Raw genomic sequence first — 16982 nt, 5'->3', positions numbered from 1 at the left:
ACTGTTCATGCCCTCAGCCCAGGTGCAGAATAGCCACGTCATCACATTTCTCGAGGAACCCACATAAGAATATATGACCAAAAAGTTCCTGAAAACCAAAGCCGAAATGAAAAAAAACCGGAGCATCACCGCGGATTTCAAAACCAAAAAAGGAACGGCTAGCTTAGATAGTACTATAGCCTAGTACTAGCCTCCTCTGCCCCGCCCCTGCCTCGTCGCATCACGTCAATGCACACAACGGCTAGTTAATTAGTACACCCTGCACTCACGCTGCAGCGTATGGAGCAAGCCACGGATTTTTCTTCACCGCTAAGTTGTGGTGGTGGACTAGTAGCGCAGCTGCCTATGAGCAATGGAGGAGAGCTGCAGCGGCAACAAGAGGAGGAAAGGGGATCACCGTCAGCGGCCGGAGCAGATGAGCGAGATGGCGGCGGCGGCGGCAGGCATCAGCGGCATCATCGCCCCGGATGTTCTCGACTGCACCATCTGCTTCGGCCCCCTCCGGCCTCCGGTGTTCCAGGTCTCTCATCCTCCACCGTCGCTTCTCTTCATTTGCCTTCGCTACTATTCGTTCTTCATTGTTGCCCCCCTGCAACCTCTGAACTGGAACTGAAGAAGATCATGCATTTTCATTTTCACAAGCATGCATATAAATATGAAACCATGGTGTGTTTCCTTCTTTGATACACAGAGGAATCGCACACCTTTATCAGAAATAAAATAAAAATCACAGATAGGGAAAAGGCACGGCTAAATTCAAATACATACTGAATCACCTACACAAATACTGTATTTGCTTGCCATATGACAAAGTAAAGAAAAGGGGATCAGTTTCTACACCCAAGGAACAACACAAACACACACACACAATAGATTGCTCTCACCGTTCTATCCCCTTAGGGGCACAAATTTTTTCCGAGTTTTTGCTTTCAAAAAAAAATCTTCCGAGTTCTAGTCAGGAACTTAACTGTGCGAAAAAAAATTGTGGAGGGTAAGCAACCTGTGACAAGCTTATTGCCGTGTAAACGGATAGCACTCAAGTACTGTTTTTGGCTACAGAATGTAGATAATTCTGCCTAGTTTCCAGACCAGATAATCTGGCCACTTCCATCCTACAACTAACACCAATTTTTTCCTCAACTCCAAAAACGCCAATACAAATCGAGAGCATCCTTGACTTGGGGATACCTGTGGCGAGCGAATTGTATCCTTGTTCAAAGATTATGTAGTGAGTTCTGCCACCAGCACAACATTTCCAAGAACAAATTGGTCAATCAAGTTTTGCATGGTTCCCCACTGTTGTTTTCAGCATGCTCATCATTTTCAAACAGGACTTCAGGATAAATCATGATGTGTTTTCTTGTTGACACACAGTGCGTCGTTGGGCATGTGATCTGCTCACCGTGCCATGGCAAACTCATAAACAAGGAGAACTGCAACACGTGCTCCCTCCCCGGCGGGTACAACCGATGCAACGCGCTCGACAAAATCCTGGAGTCCCTACACATCCCTTGCGCCAACGTCACATACGGGTGCACCGTGAAGACGCACTATCACGAGGTGGAGAATCATGGCAAGTCATGCCCCCACGCGCCATGCTTCTGTCCGGAACCTGGCTGCAACTTCGCCGGCTCCACCGTCGCACTCCTGGCTCATCTTACCGGCGGTCATATGTGGCCATCCACCGAGTTGGAGTACAATGTTAAGCTCACACTGGAGGTGAAAGCAGGAGTGCATGTTCTCCACAGGCGAGACAGGAGCCCCTTTTTCCTGGTGAAGTTCACTCCAGCACCGCCACCTTACGGCAATGCCGCCTCAGTGTTGTGCGTAGATCCTGATGCCGCCGCCACCACGGAGAAGGGGCGCAAGTTCAGGTGCCAACTTGGCTCGAGCAACGTCGACCTGGATTGGCAGCAATATTCGCGTTTCCAGGTCAGGAGCACCACCCTCTCCGACGGGTGGCCACCGGCGGAGGACGGCGGTACCTTATATGTCGCGCCCAGCACCGACAGCATTACTGTCAGTATCACGAAGATAATGCGTGACACCCGTGGGAATGAGATCCAGCTGACGCCCATCCGTATGAGACAAAGTACACTTCATCAGTGCTTTGAATCCCGTGGTTCATGCTAGATGATCAGCGCTGTGAATCCCTTTCAGTTGAGGCTCCTCTACTATATGCTAGGTGATTGATGTAGAATAATAATGTAGTGCTAAAACTAATGCATACTAATTGAGATGGAGTCTGAAGAATTGCCTGTGAAGCAGTGGAATGCTACACCAGCTGAAAGTTCAGACCAACTTGCTAGTGTCTAAGATCTGGTAGAGATGTATATGACTGTCTAGTTAATTTGAGGCATTTCAAGGTATAAAGCACAAACTGCGTCTTTTCGTGTAATATTTATTCCTGGCAGGCAATGAATCTATGACTTTGGTGAAGTTTGTTCTGATCATTGCTACTACATTACCAGGAAAACACTCTACATGGCGCTGTTACAACCTTGTTCAGGAGATGGTGCATACATATTCAAAACAAGCAAGCTATGTAGAGTGATTTCGAGTAGAAGGATTTTATTTTAAAAAAAAGGAAGTTTGTGATTTCAAGTACCTCTCTGTCGTTGCTCACCAAACAGAGCCAGACTGGTCTACCAAATTCCATGCAGGATGCGCCTTCAGGCAATGAAATCCCTTGCCTTGCTTCAGCTTGCTGAAAACCGGAATTCCAGCAGTATTTGCTGTGAGAACTCGAGGGCAGCTAGCGATTCTACGAGCTTGTTGTGGTAGCATGATTATGTTGAATCTTCAAGGTCTTTGAATCCCAGGCCACCCACCATGTTTTTTGGGTTCAGCAACTCACCTAGTCTATTCTGTTTACCACTTTGCGTCATCATGGCATCCTGCTAGGTCCACTGAAACATGATGCAGATAGTAACATGACATGGTGTTGCTTGGGCCAGCACCCTGATTAAGATTTTTTTTTTTTGCCGACATCTGAGAAACTTTCTTTTCCATCTACGCGGCCTTCTCAAGATCTTCTGAGGATGACGGTGCGTGCTTGTTCTACAAGCAAGCCATGTAGAGTGATTTCGAGTAGAGCTAAAAATAATCAATAGTAAGTTTGTGATTTGAGTACCTTTCGGTGGTCGCGCATCTACCAGATTCCATGCAGGATGCTTCTTCAGGCAATGAAATTCCTTACTTTGCTTCAGCTTGCAGAACACTAGAATTCCAGCAGTAACTGTCCATGAGAACTCAAGGGCGACAAAGCGATTCTACAAGCTTGTGGTGCTACCATCATGACGCTGAATCTATCAAGGTCTTTGAAGCACAGGTCACCCACCCATGTTCTTTGGGTTCAGCAACTCATCCCAACTCACCCAGTCTATTCTGTTTGCCACTTTGCCTCATAGTGGCATCCTGCTAGCTCCACTTGGCCACTGGCCCACTGCCTGTACGGACAACCATCAGGTCACAGCAGCTAGAGCACTTCTGCGAAAGAAAGTCAGGCAACCACGATGCAACGACCTTCAGTCAACCACAGATGGGAGAATCTGCAAAAAAGCAACATATTGGTACGATGTAGACTGTAGACGCACCAGCTGGTCTTTCACGGTACACGGCAATACCATGCATGCATCTATCTCAACAACACCTTATATATACCTGAAACCTGAACTCTACAAGGTGAAAACCAAAACAAGCTTCTAGTTCAACATCAGCATTCCCCTTCAGTTCAGTAGTCACTCAACCAAAAGTTCTCAGAATGGAAGTTGTTCTGTCTGCGGCTGCAGGTGACCTTGTTAGCAGATTCTTCTCCTTTTTGATCGGGAGGTATTCAGAAGCGCCATGCTCGGAGGAGAAGCATGCCGAGAGGTTGCAGCAACTCCTGCTAAGAGCTCAGACGGTTGTCGAGGAGGCGGATGGCCGGTACATCACCAACTCTGGTATGCTTCTGCAACTGAAGATGCTAGCTAGGGCTATGTACCATGGTTATCATGCACTAGACACCTTCAAGTGCAACCAACTAGTCAGAGAGGGCACTAAGGAAGTGATGAGTTCTGGCTCATTTGCCTCATATCTTGCCACTCCCTTGAAGCGCTTCCGTGCAAATGCTGGTGTATCGAATCACCAAGTTGATAACAACTGTGACCTACAAGATGCCTTGTTAAATTTAGAGACCGTTGTTTCTAATATCACAGAGTTTGTCATACTTTTGGGTGGGTGTGAACCCATGTTTCGCAGACCCTATGACACATATCTTTATGTCGACAACTGTATGTTCAGTCGTTGGACTGAGAAGCAACAAGTTATCAACTTCTTGTTGCAGCGCAACCCTCGTGCTTCTCCATCTGTACTTCCAATCATCGGTGGCTATCTAGTCGGGAAGAAAACTCTGGTAGCACATGTATGCAATGATGAAAAGGTCCGTAGTTACTTCTCTTCAATTTTGCACTTCAATGGAGACAACTTCCATATGGTAGAAACAGAAAGGTGCACAGGGAGGGCATTGGTCGTTGTTAAATTAGTTTCAGAGGTCAATGATGAGGACTGGAAATCATTTTACCGGGCAGTGACATCCATAAGCACAGAAAGTAAGGTTATAATCATTAGTAGGATGGAATGTTTGACTAGATATGGTACTGTGAAGCCAATTCACCTAAGTAGATTACCAGATGAGGAGTACAGCTACCTCTTTAAGGCACTAGCATTTGGAAGTGCCCACAGTGAGGACCACCCAAAGCTGACACTGTTAGCAGGAGAGTTCATCAAATTGTTGGACGGGTCATTTGTGGCAGCATATTCACTTACCAATGGGTTGAGGACAAATTTAAGCCTTCAGTTCTGGCTCTCCATGTTGAAGAGATACAAGAATGTGACAAAGAATAACTTGTCAATGTTTGGTGAGCATCCATCAGACCGTTTCAAAAAACGATGTGCAGTAGACTTCACCAACTTCCTTCCCTCCCCCGCTGCTCCACTACACCTTATGCCTCCTCGAACTGAAGCCAGGAAACTACCCAAGATAAGGATTGGAGAGATCATTGAGAATCCCTCCCTTCGTCCTAAGGGTGACTTTGTATTAGTGACATGGGAATCACAGATACCTCCTTATACCGAGTTCAGTTACCATGTCCCGTATTGTGCTCAACAGCAGCCTAAAACAACCTTGCGGAGGAAGCGTGAAGCTACTATTTCTCTCTAGTGTTCTTTTCTTTCATATTATAGCCAAACTTGTGGAGTTTGTTTTATGTTTTATTTCTTACAGTTGTGAATCAAGAACTACTCGATGTATTATCGCTATAAGTACCGATTACGATTGTCAAGTTCAATTGTGTGTTGCATACATGCTTGCAATTCTTAAGAAGCTTAAAGTGCCTAGTTCTTTGGATATATGCAGGGGAAACAATTTGACAAAATTACAGTCTAATTTATCAAAGTAAAGTCATTGTCAATGGAGGTTAAAAACACTAAATTCCAATCAAACTTAATTTTCTAGAGTAAATTGCAGTTCACACCAGATAACTTGCCACTTGTTTCAGTTGAGAATTGTGAGATCCTGAAGAACTACTTGTAAGCTACTAATATGTGGTGAAAAGCCTTGTTCAGCATGGCGCTACACACTTGTTCAAAACAAGCAAGCCACATAGAGAGTTTTACACTGAAAATGATAATTCCATGATCTAATTTGTGGTATGATCAAAGGCCAAAACAAAGGACAATGCAAAATGAAGCTCACCTCAGATTTATTCCAGTCTCAGCAGAAGCCTACATATCATCATTAGTTGGGCCTTCTAAGCGATCAACAAGGCCGGACGCCTGATCAATCAAAAAATACCACAATGTACCCTAAAAAACCACAACAACAACAACAATGGCTTATGTCAGTCTTAGCAATTACAGCAAATGCAGCAAAGGTGTGGCAGCAAACTAATGTTCCAGGTATGGATAAATGGATCAAACCTAATACAAGGTACGAAATTCCTTTGGACCAAAGAGGCCCTAAACTCTTTATTCTTTACAGTACTATTCACAGCTTACATTAATAGTGTACATGGGGACATCAGCTTTCGAAACCATATTAATTTACACTTCAAGAATAAGATCTAGTCGTTATGGTATTCAAAACTTTGTATAGAAACGAATCATCTATTGCACCCTGATGCCATCTCTTGTCCTGGGAAAATTCACCTCCAGGAAATGTTGCTGTGCTGATCAATTCATTCCCATTAACTCTTGCAGGCATTTCAAGTTCTGCTCTGTGAGCTCGGTAATTGTAGCTCACACAACACATCCCATCTGGCCAGCGCGCAACCTGAAAACCCAAGGATCTTCCCAGGCACATGCAGATCCATCATATGCACATCATTTCAATGCCCCTTTCATCTTGTTCTCAATTTTGTAATCATGCCGGCCTGCAAACCGTTGGAGCTGGTCATACCCAGCAAGAACTCCAGCTCCTGCCATTCCTGAGAGGATATTTGCACCGACCCCTCTGAATAGAGTGAAGAACCCTTCGGTGGAGACTATCTGTTTTACGGCATGGAAGGCGCTCCTGTATTTGAATGGCTGCCCTGAAGTTAACATCATTCTTCGTCGGAGTGTATCAAATGGATAGGCACAGGCCCCAGAGAATGTAGTTATTGTCCATCCCAAGGCAAAACTGGCCAGAAAATTTCCCTGCAAAAGCATCCAATAATAAATGTGTCAAACTGGTCTCGTGGGAACCTCATCTGTGAGATGCAGATGACACAAGAATGATGTTACCTCCAACGGCCCTACTAGTACAATAGGCTTCATGGTGTCGTAGATGCCAAAATAAAGGCCCCGATATAGAGTAATACCCACAATAGACACACTGAAGCCTCGGTACAATCCACGAATACCATCAGTTGCAAGTGTCTTCTTGTAGACATCTAGCAACCCCCTGAACTGACGTTTGTTCGCTCGAGATTCAATCGCGTCAGTGGCTAGCCGTGTCCGTGCATAATCCAGATGGTACAGCAGGGATGATGTTGTAGCTCCTGCAGCACTGCCGCATGCTACATTTCCAGCTAGCCATTTCCATTTCCCGTCTTTCTCCTTGTCATAGCCAAAGAAGCTCTTGAAGTAGCCTTTGAATGCAAAGTTGCAGGCCTGCACAAAAGGTGCACGAGTGAGGTTTCATTCCATTTTTGAACAACAAAGTTTTTCATGACAAGAGTGTTTCCTCACATCAACAAGTTAAGGGTAGTTTTTCACATCAACAGAGTGTACTCTTGACTCTGGAGTCATGTTTGATAGTTTAACATGAAACGGGATGTGATTCTCACTCTTAGCTATTACACAGAACCTGCAGAAATAATTGTGGTAGCAGGAGCATAAGTTTCTTCTGCATTAGCAAACTATCCGCACAGTAGCTACTTTCCTAATTCCACTATGTACAGCACCCATCAGAATCCCTGGTTAGGACATGTGTGGAGGGTACAAACATGTAGCTCAGGGCCATGTTTGATAGTTCAGCATGAAATGGAATGCAGTTCTCACTCTTAGTTTTTTCACAAAACCTGCAGAAAATAATTGTAACAGTGGAAGCATAAGTTTATTCTGTGATAGCAAACAGTCCGCACACTAGTCATTTCTCTAATTCCACTATATAAAGCATCAATCAGAATCAAGGACATGCTATAGAACTTCAGTGATTGGCCGTACAGATAAAAGTAGCAACTTTGAACAGTATTCACCGAAATACGATTCAGCTGCATAATCGTTATCAGACTAGACCCTGTGTGGCCACGAGCCCGTGATGTTCCTCTACCATCTTTGCTTTTTCCAGAAAGTCTGCCCTTGCGGTGTGGTGTACGCATCATGGATGTGAATGCTGAATCTTAATTGTTCATATTGCGAGGGGTGGAACCATTTTGTATTATTGGAAGACACGAGGACGTCTCTGTTTTTTGTGATAAATCTGGCAGTACTTCTTCACACATGACCGATCAGATTCTAAGCCACTCATGCTTTCCCTGTGCCAGATATAAATTTATAACTAGCCTTGCGAAAGCGAAAGCGAGAGACACTATGTATTATGTGGTGAGAAAAAGTTGGGAGCTACCAGCCAGTCAGACAGCGCCTCACTACCTCAGAGTCGTGAGCAAATTCGAGGGCCACAGAAAATACGTGTGGGTGAAGCGAATTACACAAATTAGCCTCACCCGATGCACCGCATCAGCACATTTCTACACTAAATCAGCTGACTAAAACTAGATTTTGGATGCCCAAATAGGATTGCGTTGCTTGCTAATTCTGCTGCTGAAGCCTGCCTGAATGCAGGTATGGCAGGCATCATGATTCAGACAGTCCGTTAATCAGACGGGTGGATTCGTCAGTCGAGAATGTGGATGGAACAAGGGAGGAAGGAAGGGGGGGAAGGGGGGCTGACCTGGGTGGGGAAGTATCGGATGACGTTGGCCTGGTTCCCACGCCAGAGCGCGGCGGCGCCCTCCTCGCGGAGCACGCGGGCGAAGGCGTCGGCGATGCCCCGGTAGGGCCGCGTGAGGGCGCCCCGGCGCAGCATCTCGGCCTGGTTCTGCAGCAGCAGCTTGACGCGCTCCACCGGCGCCGCCCCCGTCTTGGCCACCACCGCCGCCGCGCCGCCCATGGCGAAGTCGGCCGCCACCCTGGAGGGCGACCGGAGGCGATGGGGCGGGTGGTGGGCGTCGGCGCCGTCCTTCCTCGTGGCCGCGGCGGCGGCGGCGGCGGCGGCGGCCATTGGTGGAGCGGCGCCGCGGGAGAGAGTTGGTGGTGGTGCGTGGCGTGGGGGATTTCCATGGCCTGATTTTTTTTGTGATTATAATCAAAGGCCGGAGCGAAGAAGAGAACAAAACGAAGCTCACCTGTAGTTAACTGGGCCTTCTTCTACGTGGGCTTCAGGGCTTTGAGAGAGAGAGTGTGTGTGTGTGTGTGAATTTTCACTAAAGGGTGGATTTTAACCCCTAAAAAATTAAAGGGGTGGATTTTATTTAAAAATGGAGCGGGAAGCATTAAGAGGATACAAACATAAAGAACACACATCCAGTCTCCGCTGAATTAGAATGCACACAACCAACAGTAACATACGTAAAAAAAACACGCCGACAAATAGTAAAGTTTGACACTATCAAAGTTATGTGTATGCGAGGGGAAAAAGAAATCTGGTTCTGCAATCGACAAACTACAACAATTATCGTAGCCTCATCAACCATCTCATGAAATCACAGGGACAACGAGATTCTTCAATAGCAACGCCTTCATGAAGGAAGTGGCACTCAAGCAATTGGCGGAGAGAAATCCTCACAAAGACCATTCGGTGACCCCCGCAATTAAAACGCAAGAACAGCACCATGTAATCATACTTCATTAACCAACAATAATGTGATGACTACAGTGTAATCACTTCCATGCACTTTGTTTTCATAATAAAATCATGTAAATTGCATAACTTTGAATATGCAAACGGAAGCGTGCGGATGATTAAGCCCAACTGAAGAAATCAAAAATGCACAATTGATTCACGCGCAGGGGAGACATCACTGGACACACACAGGGCATCAAATTTTGAGTCAATGGATTCATCCATGACTTTTTTGTTGGGTTCAAGAGGTCGAGTACCTGTAAAGCCCTACTTGATCTGCTAAATTTTGTTGGTGTCATCTGCACCCAATGCTTCTATGCTAGCTCCGCCTCAGTCCAGAGCCCTAGCCCATAAAGTCAACAACGTGAACAACCCCCATGCAAACAGCGACACACCGTCGATGATGAGTACGAGATAGAGAATCTTCTTGCCGTTGTTGTGTTTAAGGAACTTGAGTACAACGGTGCCGAGATCCGTTACGGAAAATCAAAAAGAGAGGCGGTGTATATAAAGGAAAATGATACTAGTTCACGGCGAGGACGGCAGAGTCTTGCGCTGCAAAGTAAAATGATACGTAGCTGGGCCGCAGTGGCGGAGCCAAAAAAAAAAATCCAACGGGTTCACTGTCATGTTAACATTTTCAAGTACATTTTTAAAGTATGCAAACATTTTTTATATTGTATGAACATTTGTTTAAATGTCACAAACATATTTTTTAAACATGTAAACATTTTTTTAAAAATGTAACCTACATATGTTTTAATCACAGGACATTCATTTACATTGTATAACATTTTTCTAAACTATCACGTAAACTTTTTGAAACACGTGAACATTTTCAAAATGTCACATCTTAACTAAATTGTTTTTGTATAATGTGTGTACTTCTTATTTTCAGAACATAAAAAGGAGGAATAAAAAATGCTGCATGACATCAGCTTGACGAAACACATGGTTAGCAGGCCGACTCACTACCAGCTCACTGTAAGCGACACGATCTTGTGTCTCGCAGCAAGCGAGATATAGACTAGCCCCCCGAGGGACCCCAATCAGTTAGCTACATCGATGCTCTATCTTTTCACCTTTAGAGGTTCTGCGTGGATTGTTGGTGTTCTTTATTGCTCTCTCTTCTTATTCCAAACAAATATACAACTGGTGTTTCTAAGAAAAACATTAAAAAAATCAAAACGAAGGCAAAAGATTTGGCTCATCCACTAAAGGAGAGACTAGAGTTTAGAGTATTACAAAACACCCACAAAAGCGACATGACAACTACTCGCCCGATAACAAGTTTCTTAGCACCCGCGGTAACCCAAAGCTTAGCCTCCTCCAAGATGATGGTAAGGAGAGTAGATGGCGCGCGGCATGCTTTTGCGTGGAACACTCTATCATTTCTTTCATTTCAAATGGTCCAAGAGACAAGCATGGTGTGGGAGGCCATGGCATGCCAATTAGGATTGTTGTTGCCGGTTCTCTTGCCCCACCGTGCGTCGACGGTTTCATCAAGGTGCCACGTGGAGGTATCCATGTGATTCAAGCCAAGCTTCTCGATGATGGCCCTCCAAAGCGTAATCGTATTGCGACATTTGAAGAAAAGATGAGCACATGTTTTTTGCGCTTCCTCTTTGCAAGGTATTGCACTCAAACAACCCTTCTCAAAATGGAATGACAATGAGAATACATGCATAAGCATTCGTTTTTGCTAACGACAAGTTTTGCCTAAATTTGCAACCGGTGTCGATTAATATGCGCATCCTGAGATGGACAGGGGCATCGCCACGACGCCAAGCCATGAGCACCCTGGAACCGGGGGACGACACGGCAGCGGCGTTGCCGGCGAAGGGGGAGTCGCGGGTTGACAGGTTCGAGTGCGCCGGAAAGAGGGGACGGAGAAGCATAGGCGTTCGGACCATTACAAGAGACATGCACTGGGCACTGGTGACCAAGCGAGAGGTGAGACGTACTCCCTCCGTCCCATAATATAAGAACGTTTTTGTCACTAATGTATTTTCCGTTTTTTTAAGCATCAGTACAGACACAAACGCTCATATACACGTGCATACACTCACGTACACATCCGGCCTGCATCATCAGATTAATACGAGTATAAGAGACGTCCGTGTCCACGTAAAACTACCGCTCCCCATCTCCGTGTCTGTCGCGCTGTGAGTAGTTCACATGAAGTTGTCCACTTCCTCCGTCGGGATGCGTCTGTGCAGGGAGCATAGGTAGGTGGATCACGGGCGCACTGCTTAAACCAAAAAAATTACGACTAATGGGATAAGACGATGACACTCATGCATGGCGACTCTGTCGATCCCGAAGAACAGAAAGGTCATGCGTCAACCTAGTAGAATCGTGGCCGGGTTTAGAGGAAGGGTGGAGGTGGCGGCCGCGGCTCTGGCATCGCATGGCATCCAGACGGAGACGGGCGGTGCTGCCGGTCATGGCATTTGCGAGGGGAATCCAGTGCCGGAAAAATCGACTACCGCAATACATTTCGAAAGCAACTTACAAACAACCAGTGCATCATGAGAATTTTACTTAACAAAGCATACAACAGAATTGGAGGGGGCAAGGCAAGGTTTGCCGACGCCTACTCACGCATGCTCGGCGCCAGTCCACCTGCTCGCCACCTCGTCCAGCGCGGCCGTGGCGGCGCCTCCCTCGAGGAGGCCTTCAATGGCGGCCTTCTGCAGCGTCGCCACCTTAGCTCTCACCTCGGCGCCTTTGCCTGGGCCAGCCATCACCTCCCTCACCGCCGCGGCGATCTCCTCCTTCCTCTTGGTCGCCGGCACGCGCACGGCGGCCCCGACGCCCTCCGAGAGCATCACGGCGTTCTGCCGCTGCTCGGCGAAGAGCGGCCACGCGACCATGGGCACGCCGTGCACCAGGCTCTCCAGGACCGAGTTCCACCCGCAGTGCACCAGGAAGCACCCCGTGGCCTCGTGAGCCAGCACCTCCGTCTGCGGCGCCCACGACGGCACCAGCAGGCCCACGCCCTCGGTCCGCTCCACGAACCCCGCCGGGAGGTACGCCAGCGGGTCCTTCTTGCTCTCCGCGTCGTAGTAGTTGGCGTTGACGGCCCCCTCGTCGCTCGGGCTCCGCACCACCCACAGGAACCGCTGCCCGCTGAGCTCCAGCCCCAGCGCCAGCTCGTGCATCTGCTCCGTCGGCAGCGAGCCCCCGGAGCCGAACGAGACGAAGACGACGGATTTCGGCGGCTGCCGGTCGAGCCAGTCCAGGCACGGGGCGCGCGGCGCGTCGCTGGCGACGGGCGCGGCGTCGGTGCGTATGATCGGACCGATGCTGTACACGGGAGGGCGGCCGGGCTCCGGGCGGCCGAGCACCGTGGCGGCGTCCGGCTCGAGGACGTCGAAGGAGTTGACCAGGATGGCGTGGGCCTCGCGGTAGCGCCTGCCATGGTGCACCATCCACCTGTAGCTCGGGCTGGACTTGTCCTGCAGCGGCGAGAGGATGTCCGCCCCCGGGATGGGCACGCAGCCGGGGAGCCGGACGGGCTCGGCGAGGTCGCGGAACTCGCCGGGCATGGAGACGTCGAGCTCCGGGAGGTGGAGGATGAGGGTGAGCCCCTGGAGGTTCCCGGGGAAGAAGAGGCACCTCCTCGGCACGCCGGCGGCCACGGCGGCGTCGAACGAGTCGGCCCCGAAGAGGTCGGCGAAGTAGGCCACCAGGCGCGTGGTCTCCATGAGCCGCGAGAGTACCTCGGTCAGCGCCGGCACCAGCCGCACGCACTCCTCGGACATGAGCATCTCGATGGAGGCGTCGGGCGGCAGGTCGGAGAGGTCGACGGGCGGGAGGGAGAGGGAGGAGATGGCCGGCGGGAGGGAGGCGAGGAAGGCCCGCTGCGTGGCGGAGGCCGTGGAGGCGAAGGTGATGAGCGTGGCCTCGACGCCGTGCCGCGCGGCGAGGCGCTTGGCCAGCTCGGCGAGCGGGATGAGGTGGCCCATCCCGGGCGTCACCAGCATCGCCACGTGCGGTGGCCGGCGAGCCCCGGCCGCGCCGCCGCTGACGCCGTTCGCCTCCATTGTTGCGCCCGCCGCTGATCCCGTGTCTCTTTCTCGGGAGGAGCAGATTCTCTGGGCGTGCGATGGTCTGATTTGATGTACGCGGGCGGTGGTTTGGCTGGAGTGATGTGCTACGGGTGGGGTTTTATAAGTTTGTGGCGCATTCCTACCAACCAAAAGTTCTATTTTTATACTGCACCAACTAAAGTTACTCCAGATACCAATCACCAAAACGAAATTTCTCCGCGGCGGCTACGCGGCCACGCACGGGCGCTTTGCGGTATACAAAGTCCTTGGTGTATTCCCAACTTCCAACAGCTCTATTTTATACTCCCTCTGTAAACTAATATAAAAGGTTTATATCACTAAAGTAGTAATCTAAACACTCTTATATTAGTTTATGGAGGGAGTATAAGTTTGTAGTGCATTGCTACCTACCAAAAGTTCTAGTTTTATTCCAAATAATTAGAGGAGATACCAACCATTTATACGGAAGATTCTCACCGGCGGCTACGCGGCCGTGCAAGGGTGCTTCGGGGTTTTATTATAAGTTTTTGGTGCGTTCCTCCCTTCCAACAGTTCTATTTTACAAAGAACAAAACTTTCATTTAAACAGATTCCCCCCTGGCGGCTAAGGGTGGTGGTTTAAGACTTTCTCTCCTCTTCTCTTTCCTAGGTGGGGCAAGTGGCGGAGCTTCGTGTAGACCAATGGGGGCAATGGCCCCCCTTAACCTTTATTACAACCATTAATGAATATGCTATATTTTACGAACTCCAAAAGTTGTGACAAGAATTCTCGGAAACCAGCGCTACAATTTCTAAAGTGTCCAAAAATGAAAAATTACCAAACCTAAAATGTCCACAACATAAACCAAAAACGAAAAATAGCCGTGGAGAAATGGCCATGCCGGGCTCGTGGGACAGGTGACAGCCACAGGCCTGTGGAACGGACAAACGCCAACTAGCCCAGTTGCACCACTGCCATTTCTTTCTTTTAGTCAAAACGCCGGATGATCGATCACTGGTACTCCATTAGTTTTAGTTATGTTCTTCTGTACTTTTGTTCTTTTATTTAGAATGCAACTTGAAACAATTTGATTCGGAAGATCAGTTCTGAATGCAACTTGAGTGTCAAAAATTGGAGTTTAAGGCTGGCCTCTCAGCCTGTACGTATTTTTAACGACTCTTATCCTGCTGTAAAACAGTAGTATAAGTTCTGATGACCTGTGCATCTGCACCGCTAGATTGAATAACAATTGGTTTGTCTGGCAGGTCAAATAATCCTTGCTGTTTGATTCCTATCTTCAGATATGGTAGATCAAATAGATTGATTTTTTTTTAAAGGAGGATGATCCCTGGCCTCTGCATCTGGGAGATGTATGCTGCCACTTTATTGATTATTCTGGAGGACCTCACAAAGTATCACAACAATATGCCTGAATCCGTCATCTTAGCAACATATGCCACTACTCCTATCCATATGATGAAGGTGTGCCAACTAGGCCAAATATCCAGACCACTCACTTAAGCCTATCATCAAAAGCCAGAAATCCCCAGTCGAGCCACATACCAGGTCTAGGACATAAACTGATCTGACGCACTCACATGTGTCGTCGCCGCCATATTCCACAGGTCCGTCTTCAGAGCAAATATTGAGGCTTCTACCTTGTCAGGCCCCTCGACCATCGACGCTACCATGATGCCAGACAGCTACCTCCTCCTGCGCGAGTCCATCACCGCGCATCGGGCGCCGAGTCGCCACTGCGCCACGCCGCCGAGATCCGCCATCATCAATGTGTAGGATGAAGCACCGCTCCACCAAAAAAAGCCGCCCATTGGTCCCCCGATCCCGTGTACGCCTCCAAGAATGACGCCCCTAAGGAGGAAACGACACCAATGCGCCGCCGTCATCTGATCTACTGATTTAGGGTTTCCCCGGAGGTAGCGGATAGAGGTCCGGAGCTTCTCCATAGCAATGCCTTCAAGAAGGTAATGACACAAAAGAGTGCCGCCAATGCCGGTCTTGGCATCAAGCCGAGAACTAGGTTTTCACCCGGATCCGCTCGAGGAACCTCCATCAAGTATCGTGTGCACGGGCCGCCGCCGACCTGAGCCGCCGCACATCGAGCAGGTCGCACCGGGCAGATCAGATCTGTCCGGAGGGCAAACCACACATGGTGCCGACCCAACCACCAAGCCCTCCATTGCCGCCACCGCCGATCCGAGGTCAGATGGTTCGTCGCTGCAGATCCGGCCGCCGCCGCCGAACGCAGCCAAGGCCGCTGCCCGAAGCAGGGCCAACCGCCGCACCCGCAACCATCTGCCCTAGGCTGAGGCGGCCGCCGCGCCGTCGCCGGTCAAGGCAGACCCGCCACGCCACTAAGGTCAGATCGGCCGTGCCACCACACGCCACGGGGCTCCGCACCACCCCCATGACGCAGGAGAGAGGGAAGGCCCCCGCCACCACCGTCAACCCCCGGGCTATAGGCCGGCGGCGTCCTTCGACGGCGGCGGAGGAAGGGATGGAAGGACAAGGAGCCCCCGACGGCTAGGGTTGCGATCCCGCCCGAGCGGAGGTGACGCGGGGGGTGCGAGGACCAATCAAATAGATTGATACACCAAAAATTTTGTTGGATTTCACTCCACCCGTGGTTAAATGCCGGTGCGTTTAACTTACGGGTGTAAGTTACCGGCCAAGGGCTATTTCTAGCCGGAAACCAATACGACAGGCGGAGACCTGCATTTTTTACGAGTGTATTTGAAGGGAAAAACGATAATCCAAACAGAGCCTAAAGATTTGCAGCTTTTACTCATATTTGAACCGGGAGATCTCTCCGAGGTTGTATTACCCTGCAGAGATCTTTAAGTTTGCACATGTCATATCGCTAAATGCTTCGTTCGTCTTAACTCTCATAGTCTATGTCAACGATTCATCCTTTTTTTTTTTGCCGTCCTTTGTACTACTATATTGCATTGATAATATTGCTTCAGCATAAAGAAAAATTGAGTACTGATTAGCACAACCGAAATAAGTTAATGCATACTTGACTACTTCTCCTAAAACCTTGAAGGCTTGAACACATGCATGTTGATAATCTTACCCTTGGTAGACTGCCAGTACTAGTGATTAGTCAGTATGCACTGATATCGAACATAAATTGTTTTGATTCCGCACACACTTGTTTTTTTTTTCCGGGCACACACACACTTGTTATTGTTGCTTTTGAATTGCGCTTATGTGTACTTTTGCTGGATGTCTACCTCGCACAAGTTAATTATATGCACTGTACTAATTAGTTTTCTGATCTAGCTTATCAGCCAAGCAGTTGGAGAGTTTTTCTTTAACGCTGACATCATTCTGCTTGTAAAAAATTGGTTCGATTATTGCTCTTATGAAAAGATTGCTTAGCTCATTGCCGATGTCATCACTTGTACCTGAACTGCTCTTTCGTTAGCAATGCCCACCACAACAGCTTGTCTTGTGCGTTTTTTTTGGATAAAGATACCCATGAAGCATCTTAGATCTGATTAATATCAAGAAAAATAAAGGTCAGTAGAATGAATAGACATCTAGACGTAGAATGATC

The 16982-nt window shown here is 48.5% G+C and overlaps 3 protein-coding genes and 1 long non-coding RNA gene across 5 annotated transcripts; 1 reads left to right on the top strand and 3 right to left on the bottom strand.

The window, feature by feature from the left end:
- Positions 1-333: 333 nt before the first annotated feature.
- LOC125542462 lies at positions 334-5835 on the top strand. The gene is made up of 3 exons (XM_048705509.1): positions 334-520; positions 1375-1981; positions 3792-5835. Exons 1-3 carry the CDS (start codon positions 353-355, stop codon positions 5201-5203), a joined length of 2187 nt encoding a protein of 728 aa, XP_048561466.1. The 5' UTR covers positions 334-352; the 3' UTR covers positions 5204-5835.
- Positions 2444-3803, bottom strand: LOC125542463. 2 transcript variants are annotated; one of them, XR_007297931.1, is made up of 3 exons: positions 3664-3803; positions 3134-3551; positions 2444-3060 (listed from the first exon to the last, which is right to left on the bottom strand). It is a non-coding gene; the product is annotated as an uncharacterized LOC125542463 (long non-coding RNA). The 2 variants fall into 2 exon arrangements; XR_007297930.1 differs by having other exon boundaries at positions 3134-3489; positions 3597-3768.
- Positions 5836-5979: 144 nt separating the features above from the next.
- On the bottom strand, positions 5980-8819 carry LOC125542461 (ADP,ATP carrier protein ER-ANT1). Its single transcript, XM_048705507.1, has 3 exons — positions 8417-8819; positions 6766-7134; positions 5980-6678 (listed from the first exon to the last, which is right to left on the bottom strand). The coding sequence occupies exons 1-3, from the start codon at positions 8744-8746 to the stop codon at positions 6364-6366; spliced, it is 1014 nt and encodes a 337-aa protein (XP_048561464.1). The 5' UTR covers positions 8747-8819; the 3' UTR covers positions 5980-6363.
- Positions 8820-11837: 3018 nt separating this feature from the next.
- LOC125542460 (hydroquinone glucosyltransferase-like) lies at positions 11838-13536 on the bottom strand. The gene has a single exon (XM_048705506.1). It carries the CDS (start codon positions 13414-13416, stop codon positions 11968-11970), a length of 1449 nt encoding a protein of 482 aa, XP_048561463.1. The 5' UTR covers positions 13417-13536; the 3' UTR covers positions 11838-11967.
- Between the last annotated feature and the right edge of the window lie 3446 nt (positions 13537-16982).

This window comes from Triticum urartu, chromosome 3 (assembly GCF_003073215.2).
Source record: "Triticum urartu cultivar G1812 chromosome 3, Tu2.1, whole genome shotgun sequence".
NCBI lineage: Eukaryota > Viridiplantae > Streptophyta > Magnoliopsida > Poales > Poaceae > Triticum > Triticum urartu.
The sequence above is the reverse complement of the archived record's forward strand: the minus strand, read 5'-3'. Positions and strand labels throughout refer to the sequence as shown.

Bases quoted from the DNA above. Each gene is read 5' to 3' on its own strand.
- LOC125542462 (XM_048705509.1), top strand. From the start codon at position 353: ATGGAGGAGAGCTGCAGCGGCAACAAGAGGAGGAAAGGGGATCACCGT. The intron at 521-1,374 runs GTCTCTCATCCT...GTTGACACACAG, and splicing joins TCCGGCCTCCGGTGTTCCAG to TGCGTCGTTGGGCATGTGAT. The intron at 1,982-3,791 runs GTACCTTATATG...CTGCGGCTGCAG, and splicing joins GCCACCGGCGGAGGACGGCG to GTGACCTTGTTAGCAGATTC.
- LOC125542461 (XM_048705507.1), bottom strand. From the start codon at position 8,746: ATGGCCGCCGCCGCCGCCGCCGCCGCCGCGGCCACGAGGAAGGACGGC. The intron at 7,135-8,416 runs GTCAGCCCCCCT...CCTTTTGTGCAG, and splicing joins TCCGATACTTCCCCACCCAG to GCCTGCAACTTTGCATTCAA. The intron at 6,679-6,765 runs GTAACATCATTC...ATGCTTTTGCAG, and splicing joins TACTAGTAGGGCCGTTGGAG to GGAAATTTTCTGGCCAGTTT.
- LOC125542460 (XM_048705506.1), bottom strand. From the start codon at position 13,416: ATGGAGGCGAACGGCGTCAGCGGCGGCGCGGCCGGGGCTCGCCGGCCA.